Raw genomic sequence first — 13,261 nt, forward strand, 5'->3', positions numbered from 1 at the left:
TAATCTTACAGTTTATTTATGTCATAGCTAATATTTCCTGAGATAAGTGACAACATTGACTGATAATTGTGAAGGAGGAACTTCTTCTACTTTATCTCATTATTTTTTTATTTTTTTACATTAAGGAAAAAATGATAAAAAATAAATTCATCAAAAATCTTCATAAAATTAACTATTTAGTAGTCTACTAGGAAAGATAAAATGCAGTACAGTAGTAGGAGATTGATCTCATCTTAAACTTGAGGTAGACTAAGATATGATTAAGTGTCTTGACATAAAACCACTATTGGAACAGTTAATAATGACAGGAGTTGAAGGGAGCCCATGAGTTTAGTTGTTAGCAACAGTAGTACAGTTACAAAAACATTCCCTTTACCACACCTCTTCATTAACCCTACAAAAAAAGCAACACAATTTTTGAGTGTACTTTTGTAAAAATTTATTGTATACATACATTTTTATTTAAATAAAATTTTTTGTAGGTCATATTTCCTCTGAACATAAATTCTAGCTAATTACAAAGTATAAACTTATATATTTTGGTAATATATTGACAAGAAATTTTAAATAAATCAGATAATCAAATCAGTACAGTACTTTATTAACATTAGATTAAATGTTAAGGCAGTTTTAAATATTAATGTTTTATAATTTAAAAAAAAAAAATTATTGACTGAACAAATATTTGTTCCAAAAATTTTAACTTATCAAAAATTTAAATGTGAAAGAGAAAAAAATTTTAAAAACATTACTGAAGATGGGCTTAGGCCCGAAAACGCTTGATGGAAAGAGAAATGTAAGGTAAGAGTGTTTTTGTTTCTGTACTTGTGGAGCGGCTGAGTAAGTTTATATATATATATATATATACAAACAGATCTTACAGTGAAATTCATATAAATCAGAAAATACAGTTCGCCAACTGTATTACAAACACACAGACCAAAAATCAAGTTAAAAAAGAATCTTGTTTTACTTTTTAGTAATAAAGAAATCAGAAAAAACAAATTTAGTATTTTGCTATTCTGTGAAAAATAATTAAAATACTGACAAGCATCATTCTGGTGATGAGCCTCTAGTAACATGTTGTGATTTCCAAATGATGTCTTGTATAGTTGTGTTGATCATGGTGGTAGAGAACTATGGAATGTAATATTTGCACGTTTTAGTAAATAATGTGTCTAATTTTACTCAACTCCCATTTAATTGCTTAGTCTGCAAATATTATTTGCATCTCATAGTAAAATTTTGAGTTACATTTAATCTTTTAATAGCTCTTTTTCAAATGAAAAACAATGAAAAAAATGTAAAAACAAACTAAAATTTTGTGATTATTTTGAATTAATTTATTTTATCTTGCAGCATTGTTTTAGAAATCTATTCTTTAAAAAAATATATAAACCCTACAACATAGGGAATAAAAGCTTTAAGCTTGAGTAAACAATTTAATAATTATTTTTTGAAAGTTATGCATATTTTCCTATTTTAGTATTTATATCTGCAAGACAATACAATCAGTACTAGCCATCAGAATTCAAGGATCCATTCAAATACCGCAATATCATTTATCATTCATAATGAGTTTTCAGGTCTCATAAAAATCAGTCATTTTGAATTTTCAGGTCTCATAAAAAAATACTGTTGCTTCATGCTGAGTGGAAAAAACAAATATTTCATTGCTTTAATAGAATATAATAGCTGCTTGATGTGCATTTTCTAAAACTGGCTTCTTATATGAATGTTTGTTTTTCTTTTTCATCCATAAACTAATATATTCTTATATTCATTAAGAGATACATGTGGTGTTTTCTCATATTTGCCAGCTAAAATAGAACTTAAACCTTAATTTGTTAAGAACAGACAACAAATTTTAAGAGAGGTATCAGCTGATAACATGTCATATAAAGATGATTTTCCTAATACGTTCTTCTCTGTATAATCTTTATTTTACTGAATGTTACCATATTTACCCGCTAAAACAAAATAACTTAACTTGTATTAATATAAAATAACTTGAATTAATATAATGCTTTCAAAACTCATATTAAAACATTTGTAGCTTAGCTGTCTTTAGCGATTGATCCTGGTGTTCTCAACCTGATGTCAACTGATATTGCAAGCAGTTCTTTTGAGTAAGGCAATACTTAGAGAAAGCTGGCTTCTTTGTGTACATGTAAAATATCACAACCACCAAAAAAATATCATTGTAAAAATGTTAGTGGTCTCCTTATGACAAAAACATTATGAAATCAAAAAAACTGTGAATAATACAAACCCTCAAAATACTTGCTATGAAGGTATCCCTCAATAAACAGTTGTTTCTCCCAAATCTGAAAAAAATTCATATTTAAAAAAATTAAAATGGTTCACTCGCCACAGGGCTGTTTCAATTTAAAAATAATAAATAATGCTCTTGATTGATTAGCATGCTTGTGTGTTTTTTTTTAAACCAGTTGTTTGTTACATTTTGGAACAACCCTATGATGAGTGAATCTTTGTAATTTTAAAAATAAAATTTCGTTCTCTTGATTCAAGTTGAACAATTGTTTTTTGAGGATACCTTTGCACTGTAAGTGTTTTTCAGGAGTTTGTATATTCACCTTTTTTTGATTTCATAATATTTTTGTCATAAGAAGATTCACTGACACTTTTACAATGAAATTTTTTTCTTGGTTGTTGTGATATCAATAATTTTGGTTGTAATATCTCTAATCAAGACATAAATGACATAAAATAAAATAAGTAAATGGACCATTTTATCTTTAGATTGTTGATGTTGATTTTCCCAGCAAAAAAAATTATTTAATATACGCGTTTTATTTACTGATTTTTATTTTGTGCATTTTATGTGCATTATTTACATTTAACTGGTAATTACTGTATCATAGACTAATTGTAGATTCAGCTGTAAATTTACTGTGTTCACCCATCAAAAAAGTACCTTTCTTATTATTATTTTTCTTAATTATTATTCATTAATAATTATAATTTAATAAAGATTATATTTCATTTTATATTTAATATATTATTAATATATGTAGCATAAATATTTAATTTTACATTAGTTTTATTTTTTATACTTAATTATATTTAATTTAATTCTATCATATTTATAAGTATAATTTATTAAAATGTTCTTTCATAATAACCTTTGGTACATCCAAGTATTTTCTAAACTCTGATTGCTTGCACCATCTGATGTTATACATCAGAAAATTGGAGTTTCAATTTTTCTTGATGAGAAAAGAATAAAACATGTGATTGCAGTCTACATTATCTGACTAAATGTAGATGAAACATAGACAAAACATCATTTGCTTTTTAAAATGCTGAAATTATTTGGCTTGCTGAAAGAGAAGAATCAAAATGGTAAATTTCATTTTATGTAATGACAAACATTAAAAACGGTTGATTAATGAATATTTAATAGTAAAAGTAGTTTTTATTTAAAAAAAGAAAAAAAAAGGAATATGGTTATCATGTTAGTGTATGTTTTTATAGTGAACAAAAAGGTCTGACCTTTCAGATGATGCTCCATCGTTACTGAGAATAACACCCATTTCTCGTTTTCTTGTGTTATTTTTCACTTTTGCTTTTCGATGGAGATTCACTGACTCCCAAACGGGAATCTTGATTACTATCTTACAAATATTGTCAGTGTTAACCCATATTTTACCGCACTCTGATGCAGCACTGGTTGTAAAGTGATTTTATATTGATTTTTTAGGTTTATAGATGTTTCTAAATCATATATGTGATTTTTGACCCTCAGGTATATTTATTTATCTATCTATGAAATGTTGCAAAAATGCAACATCAACAGGAAAGGGTGTCTAAATTTATACAGTCTGATTTAAGCTTACTGGTTTTTTTATATTTTTAAGAATAAATAAATACTAAACAGAACAGAAATTAGGATACAATATAAATGAAATGTTTATGTTTTATTTCATTATACAATGAATATATCTAGTTTATTTTTCGTGGTAATCGATAAAACATTTTGGGTAAAGTCAAACTTTACACTTATTACCCAGAAATACTGTTTTACTTTTATGTTGTTGGCAGCTGATTCTTTGGTAATTTACATTTTTTTCAGGAAGATGAGTTTTTGCAATTGAAAACATTGTTGTTTGTCCAAGCCTGCATTTTGTTTGGTTGTCTCTGCATTTGTGGAATAGCAATTTCTTCCCTGTTATTCTCCTTTGTAATTATTTAGTTGAGGTGCCTCACCCCGAAATCACAAAAAAAAACATATCAAATTCATTTAAAATTAATGTTTATTCATTTAATGATGTATTTTGGGTGTCAGAAAATAGAAAATTAATAAAAATTTACATAGTGATACAAAAATACACAATACACAAATACAAATTACATAGTGATACGAAAAAAATACTTACATCATAGTGAAGCATTATATTAAAAGATATAAACAATTAATTAAACAAACAGTTAATCTGAAGATTGCGATGATACTTTGCAGAATCATCACACATGCGATTTGCCGAATCAATGTCTTATCTCGCTTATAATTTGCCATAAATGGTCACAATACTTCCTAAATCACAATAGTTCCTTTTAAATAAAAATTCGGGCTTATATCCGTGGAAATGGTGTTCGATTGACTGCCTATGTGCCCCAATGTTCGGATCTATAAAATTGTATGTGTGATTCACAATTAAGTGTTGTAAGCCTCCTTTTTGTAATCAATCATAAGATTTCCAACAGTCACTAATAATTGTAGTATCTGTGTGCACATAGTCCTTTATAATGCAGAGCAAAGTTTCCTTATCACGTGTTGGTACTGGAACCATGAAACTTCTTTTGTGTCATGTTGTATTCCACCAAATATCCAATTTCCATTTATAATTCTGTCACGATTATATTTTCGTTTACCGATTTTGGCTTCATCGATTTCTATAACTTTGCCTACTCCTCTAACCTTTTTCGAATTGGTACACAAATATTCAAAACAAATTTCCTGAAAATATTTACTCCAATCTACCACAGTACTAGACGATAAAATTAGCTCGCTACACAACATATCTTGCTGAGGTGGCTTTATTACACACCATATTACGGAGAAACGTAAAATAACAGGTAATTCTAACCTCTCTTTTTTTTCCTGTTTAGCCTCCGGTAACTACCGTTTAGATAATTCTTCAGAGGATGAAGAATGAGGATGATATGTATTAGTGTAAATGAAGTGTAGTCTTGTACATTCTCAGTTCGACCATTCCTGAGATGTGTGGTTAATTGAAACCCAACCACCAAAGAACACCGGTATCCACGATCTAGTATTCAAATCCGTGTAAAAATAGCTGGCTTTACTAGGACTTGAACGCTGTAACTCTCGACTTTCCAAATCAGGTGATTTGGGAAGACGCGTTAACCACTAGACCAACCCGATGGGTAGGAAATTCTAACCTAACGGTGGCTAACCATGTATCGGTGTATGGCTACATTACATTGTTTACTTTCATATTTGTAATGTTTGTTAAGTACATGAATGCGTTTTCTACAACAGAAAATGTGTCGATCTTCATTCAGTTTCATTTCGTTATTACATGATGGACATTGTCTTTGTTTCGGCAAAATGCCATGATTGTAAAAAAATTGTCTCGCATTGTCAACCGACTGAAAGAATTCAATAAGTGTATTAAATGTAAATTCACAATTTTTACATATACATTTCAGGTCCAGCAGATTTTTTTTTCATCCGTTATAGTTCACTCCATTTACTTATTGAACGCTGTAAATTCTATAAAGAAAACTAAGAAAACTTAGACACCATGTGAGATTAGCAGACAACAATGTAATGTAATGAATAAGTTATAAATAATAAATATAGTGCAGTGAATAAGAAAGAGGTGAGAATCTGCATTATTGAGTGTATCTTTTACGATACTTCGTTTCCATCATAAAATACATTTCAAAAGATTTTACTATGATTTGGTATGTTTTTTGTGATTTTGGGGTGAGGCACCTCAACTAAATAATAATTACCTTTTCCTTTGATGATAATTATGCGATTACTACAAGTTGTCAAAATTTTAGTTGCTCAACTTGTTCTTTATGGACATATTTATAAAGCTTCCATGAATTTGCTAAAGCTACATGAAGAAAGTCTGAAAACAAAGGCCAACACCTTTTTTTCCTTTTATTGTTATTTGATAGTTACTGACACCACTCTCCAGGGAATCAACCGCACCCATAATTCGATTTTATTGCTTGATGAGATCTGGCTGTTGGATTGAAATTTTCTCTTTTTTCACCTTAGAATACCTTTTGACATTATTCAGAGGTTCAGTGGACTGAAAATTTGTAAGCGTACTAGGAGAATTTTCGTTCCATTTTGTAATAAAAATTTAATTGCTGGTATTAAATTGAAAATTGTACATCCCACAAGGTTCCTTACACCAAGAACAAGAATCTTCCAAAGGGCAGTTTTGAATGCTATTTTCATTAACTGTTCCAAAAAAAAGCCTTTCTTCTTCAGTAAACTTAATAATTTGTATCAACTAAAAAATTACCAAAATAAATGCTATGCTTTCCAAGATTGTCTACAATGCACAAGTAATTTTGAACAGCTGAAGCACCTAATCCAAGAATAGAATCTACTTCTGCTTCTTTTCCTTGATAAAGAGAAAAATTGAAAAGGTATCCTTATGAAGAATATAAATACCACACCATGTAACCAAAACACACGGGTTTTCCTCTCGTAAACATTTTACAAGAATACTGATCAAAGTGTGATATCATCTGTTCATCTATTGAGGTGGAGAACAAAATCTTTGACAAAATGTATTTGTCAAAGTTTTTATTCAGAAGATCAATGTAAGGCTGCACTTTAGAGAACAGTTTTGTAATATTTAACATATCATTGTCAGCCAAATGTAAATTTCGTTTTATATCATTATACTGCTGGTGACTCATGGCTTTCCTAACAAATATTCATTGGTGCTGAAGTTGCGAAAATGCAACATTAATTTTTTTATGTCTAGATATAGGCAGATATATAATTGACAATAAGTTTATATAGAAAAACTATTTTTGAGTATGTAATAATTGGTTAAGATAATATTGTATACCAGAATTATTTATTCTTATATCATCTCAGAAGAAGCAAAAAATAATTAAATTTAGAGAACAATAACGTAAAATACTTATTACCAATAAGAACGTTTTTGCTATTATCTAATAATATGCAACATTGTTATTAAGATAGGCTACTAAAACATTAAACAAATTTTATTTAATGTAATAATAAGGCAAAACAAATTAAGTTTCATTATTGCAACTTCAGCTGTATACAGTTTAATGGATTTGCCATTTAGGCTTCCTCATTGTTGAGGCAAGATTATCTAGTTTATGTTTATTCCAGAGGCGTTGTACTTATTTGTCGATTGTAGTTCTGTGTTTATTGATTTGGTAAGGTTATTATCCTAAATAACCACATTTTATTCAAATCGTAAAATATAAAAATGCACAACTACAATATACTAAATAAATAAACAGAATTCAAATTGAACATGCTTATTATTAATATTAATCTGCCTAATTTAAAAAGACAATAACACTAGTTGCTGCCAATGTATACTGTGTCGTCATCAGTAACAGTTGCTAAGTACCTGAAAAAAATTGTTTATTAAATTTTTGTACAGATTGTTCCTTAAAAAGTTTATTATAGTTTTAAATAATTTTGTTTACCAATTTTCTAGGATGAAAACCATAAAAGTTTATACCCAGATGCTAAATTCATTTGATAGTATGAAGTCATAATTTTCTGCAACTATCAATTGTATGTATTGCTTTTTAAGGGCAGTTTGGTTAAACCAATTTACAGTAGTATACAATTAGTATCACTTTATCTAAAATTATTTGTTTTGGTGCAATATGTTTGATCACGTAAAGAGTCATCAGTCAATTGACTGGTTTGATGTTATTTTCTGTTTGATTCTGTTCTCTGTTAACCATTTAACCTTCACAAATTTACTATATCCTACATCCTAAATTACTGGTTCTACATTTTTCAGTATTTGTCTTTCTCTACAGTTGTTATCTTCTGCACATATTTGTATGACAAATTAAACTAAACCTGACTTTTTTAGAACATGAGCTATCAGTGTAGTTTATTCACTGGAGTTTTACAAACCAATTTCTCTCCTCTCTTGTGTATTTTAAGACATATACATTACATTTCTAATACATTTGTTCTTTTCCTTTCTATTATTCATGTTTCACTCATCCCTTGTTGAGTTAAACCAATTTATATACGTAATACATTGTTTTATTACAGATGGTTGCACGAATGTATTGTTTTTACAATTTTTTTGTTTTATTTCCTCTATTCTTTTTTGTAGCCATGTTAAGTACCTGGGATAAAAGACACAGGTCTGAGTTGCATTCTGTGAATTATGAGGTTAATTATATAGCCATTTCCTGTAATAAACAGAATGAAGGTATCACGTGAAGGGCTGATTGTAAGCTGTATTTTGATAGGCTTGACATGTTGATGAGCAAGTTTGTATTTGGTTCAGTTAAAAAGGTAATCTGAAACTATTCAGTGTGGTTTAGAATTTTTTTCGTAAGGTTGGTATTGCTATTTTTGGTGGTAAGTTATGACATTTAATGTATTAAACATACATACCACGTTTCAATATCATAAATCGCTATCCTCTCACAAATACCTTTTGAATTTTTAGAACTATATTTGGTACTACTTTATTTGATATAAATGATTTACACTTAAAAAATCTAAATTAATGATAAATTTTGTTTATTTTTAGGAAGTAGATGAAGAAAATCTTGATGATGAAGAAGAAGCTGAAGGACAAAAGAGAGAAATTGGGGAGAGAATAAATAATGAAGGTGTCGTATCAAGCAGATCAGATCATGATTTAAAGTCAAAATTTTCAAACCATCCATCATTAAGTGAAAGATCAAGACGAAATAAACCGACCTTAAAAAGTGTTAATCGTAAATTATTACTTGATTGTAATGTAAATAAACCAGATATTAATATTATACCTGGTTCACCTGAATCGCCAAATGATAAATCTGAGCAGCAGAAAAGTATTTCTAGAATGAACTTAAATATGCCAAGGACATCTATTTAATTTTATGTTTTGTACCGTATATATTTTTTTAATAGAATGTTTTTTCTAGATGGATTATATACATAAAAAAAGCAATGGAAGATTCATACTCGGTCAGTTTAACATGTTAATTCATTAAAAATTAATAAATGTTTTATAGTTGCATTTATTTAATTAATTAATAAGAGTTGTTTTTAGAGTCTGTTGATTGATGAATTGAATTAAATCTTACCATTTCATAGATTAATAAGGTCTATGTAATAAATAATTTAATTTTTATTGATTAATTTATTAAGAATATTGTTTTGAGTTTAAGATTCTTAAATTTTTAGGTGCAGCAAACCTTTTGAAAAGTATGCTCTGAAAAACATTAACCACTGCTGTATCTGAAAATCAAGAAACTCAAGATTTTTATGTTTATCATTTAATCTTTCTGTTAAGTGCTATAAGAGTTCCTTTCATTATCCTTGAGAGTTGTGTGTATATATATATATAATATATCAGTTATTCACATATCCTTAGAAAATTTTATTTTATATTTAATGATACTTATTTTTGTTCTGAAAGTTCCAGAGCAAAGTAGAATACTTATTTCAATAAAATTATATTGTCGATAATTGTTGTAGTAATAATAATAATAATAATAATAATAATAATAATAATAATAATAATAATAATAATAATAACATTCCTACTTGTTGATTCTGTAAACCTATCCTAAAAATCTCATATCTGACATGATCTATATAATGAGATTTGTTAAAAAAATAGTGATAACTTATTTTTAAACTACGTAATTATTACATGAAAGCCCATACCTTGATTTAATATATGTTCCGTTAATAATATTAAAAACATTTGTTTTTGTATGAACCTTTTTCTGAATACCCTCTAAGTAAAGTTACATGCTCCTTGTGAACACAGCCAATGCTCCATAGCTCTGTTCATGTATTTGTAATACTAAACAACAAGGAATTTCTTCAAATACAGGAAGAAGTAAAATAACTTGGCTTTGATTTAATCTGTAGGGAAATTATCTCTAGTCAGTTGACATGAATTCTTCGATTTGAGCAAAGTCCTCTCTGGTTGAGCATTTTCTTAAAGCAACAATGTGCTTCTTGATAATTAGTGTTTCAAGCATTAAACATACTCTTAACATTATTTAACTTAAATAATGCAGGACCTGTTTTTATAAACTTGGGTTTTTACTCCAGAAATGTTTTTAGCAGTAGTAGTGAAGTTGTTAGCGTATTAATTATGCAGTTCACTCTTAACCAAAACCATAAAACTAAAGACTAAATATGATGTACATTTTTGAATCACCATTGAAGTATTTGGCCTGATAACTATATTTGTTTGTCGGGTCAATTTTGCAACCCCACTGTAAAGAAAACGGAGCTCTCTGATAAGCCCTCTGTAGTATCCACCATACTAAAAAGTAAATTTCAGCTCCACCAATACTTACAGATTCCTACCCTTGCAAATGGAATAATATGGTAGTTGATCTTGTTATCTGAGATACATATTCAGAGAAACAAAGGATAAAGGATAATTTTGGGATGGATAAAAGGAGAGGATGTTCGATCAAAAAAAGAAGAAATTATAAATTTTTTAGGAGATTAGAGTAATCTTGCCTAGGACCAAAATTTAAAAAAGCTTAACAACTTTTCTGCTCTGAATAATACAAGTATCAGAACTACAATAAGAGTATTGAAAACTTTTTATTTATAAAAAACAGATAAAATGGAAGGTTATAAATTTTTTTTTTTTCAGTTTTTCACTATTAAAGATGTGAAAAACATTTGATTAACAAAAAATGCAATAAAATAATGTCCAGTAAAATATCAGAAGCAATATCTGTAACAAAAGACTGAATTAAGACATTTACATGCATTTATTTAACTGTTTGAAACTATAATATTTATTTTCTTATCACAGGAAATAATAATTAGTAATTATTAAGAAATAATAAGTGAATCATAAGGAATGATTCCTTTTTTTTTAATCACCTTATATGATGTTAAAGTTTTAAAAAAATCTTAAACTCACAGCAATCTAATGCAGTAAATAAAGTTAAACTTAATAATAAAATTCTTATCTCAAGTACTATACTGTGTTGTCAACCAAGTATTAGCTGTAGTGGCCTTTAAAAAAAATTAAACTTTCTGTGCGTGAATCGTGTTATAAAATATTTTTGTATATACAAATATTTATTTATTATATGTAGGCTATATTATTTATATGTTGTGTACCTTTAAAGTGTTTTTACAAAGTTATTGTATTTAATAAATATTTTCTATGTAAACAGTATCTTATCTTTTCTTGTGTCTAAAATTTCATGTTCATTTTTCTGCTGAAAATCATCCTATTGATTATATCTTCGTAAAAAATGCACTACGTTTGAAATGATTGAACATGTAATTAACCTTACATTTACAATATAGTTTAATAATTTTTTTATTTTTGATAGAGATGAAATCCAGCTGAAAATTATGTTAATTTTCTACAGTATCGTGGTTGTTTATCAATAGATTTTAAAAAATGTTTTGTTTTTCTGTTTACAGTGAAAGACTTAAATTTTTATCCAAGGTGTATTTTGATAAAATTGATGGTTACTGAAGTATAAAAGATTAAATAGCCACCATTTATACATTTTTCTTTAAATAGAAAGTTATGGGTAGAAGGAAAACAAAGGGGAGATTGCTATCTTTTCATAAAACATTATTTCTTCATTATGATCCATAAAATCTGAAAATAAATAATCAAGTATAGTGTTACACAGTATGTAAAAGTTTTGTCACAGTGTATAAATTATACTGTTATAAAATGGAAAAGATTCACAAATATTTTTTAATTGACTTTTTAAATTGGTTCAAAATTGAAGATTAGCATGTTTTATATATTTCTTTATATATGTATGATAGTTTTTATTTATAAATATATGTATAAACAGCAAATTCAGCATTTGCAGTAAATTTATTTGTAACATTTTGGTGAATTTTTAGAATTAAAATATATATATATATATATATATATGTACTTCTTAAATTGTAGAATGCAATGGTATATGTTTTCAAATTTGCCCTTGATCTTTTTAGAAAAATAATATAAACAAGATGGTTTTCATCATCCACAACTTAAGATTAAATTTATCTCTCTAGTGACCTTGATTTAGTGTTTATTTAGCGACATCTCTTTGTCAAGTTCCCTTTACTGCCTTTCCTCTTTAGAGTATTGAGAGCACCTATTGGTCATACCTTAAAGGTTAATGAAATTAAGTTGTGCATATTAGAAGGTTTTTTAAGGCAAACCACTTTTTTTTCTTTAGTTAGGTAAAAAATTCTTGTTTAATTTTTTTCACTGCAGTTATTCGATATGGATGATCTAATATCATTTGACAATAAGATATTCTAGAAAAGACAGAAAAATATTGATTATTTGAATGGAAATAATTTAAAAACAAGTGTCTTCACCTGGAAGGTTCTGGATTTGAAAAAAAATTGTTCTCTTTCTTATAACAAAAAATCACTCTTAGTTGAATTGATTGATGATTTACAATCAATAAAAACCAAACAAACTTAATAATTGTATGTAATATATATGCATATCTAAATAAAAAAAAATTGAACAGAAAATTAAATCCCCCATCTTTGTGCAAATCATCTTTTAGTTATTGGGAAAGAGAAAATCTAAAAAATAAATTAATTAGATTTTGGAGTATGACAGCTTTTATTAAAAATTATAAATTATATTTTATTATATTAAAAATTATCTTTTTTGTTACATGTCAAGAAATGTTTTTTTTTTCTTTTTCAGAAATTATGTAATTATTTGATGTTAAACTACTATGTACCTAACAAATGAAAAACTGCTCTTGCTTGTCATTGTGTAGCCCAATAAGTGGCAATTTCTCTCAGGATTTGTTGAAAAAAAGTTACGATCTTGGTAGTATTGTGCCGTGTAAACTAAACAAGATACAACTCGAGGAGTGCTGTACTGGTGCTGCAGTGAATTTTATTCTGTTGTTTGTTCAACCTCCATATACTTTCTATCATTTGAGTCCTGTTTGCGGGTCAATGACATTTTTTAAATGATTGACCGTTTGGTGCTTATAATTACCCAGTAGGTTTTGAGTAACACATACGTGCACCAGTCTCCTGAAA

The 13,261-nt window shown here is 27.6% G+C and overlaps 1 protein-coding gene across 4 annotated transcripts in view; it reads left to right on the top strand.

Moving 5' to 3' along the window:
- LOC142332091 (uncharacterized) overlaps positions 1-11,408 on the top strand; it is a 56,724-nt gene extending 45,316 nt beyond the window's left edge. For all 4 annotated transcript variants that reach the window (XM_075378302.1, XM_075378303.1, XM_075378301.1 and 1 more), the window contains one exon: positions 8,790-11,408. In XM_075378302.1, the coding sequence (XP_075234417.1) occupies positions 8,790-9,119 (330 nt within the window). In that variant the 3' untranslated portion in view covers positions 9,120-11,408. The remainder of the gene's footprint in view (positions 1-8,789) is intronic.
- Positions 11,409-13,261: the final 1,853 nt, after the last annotated feature.

The sequence above is a fragment of the Lycorma delicatula genome, chromosome 11 (genome assembly GCF_047948215.1).
Source record: "Lycorma delicatula isolate Av1 chromosome 11, ASM4794821v1, whole genome shotgun sequence".
NCBI lineage: Eukaryota > Metazoa > Arthropoda > Insecta > Hemiptera > Fulgoridae > Lycorma > Lycorma delicatula.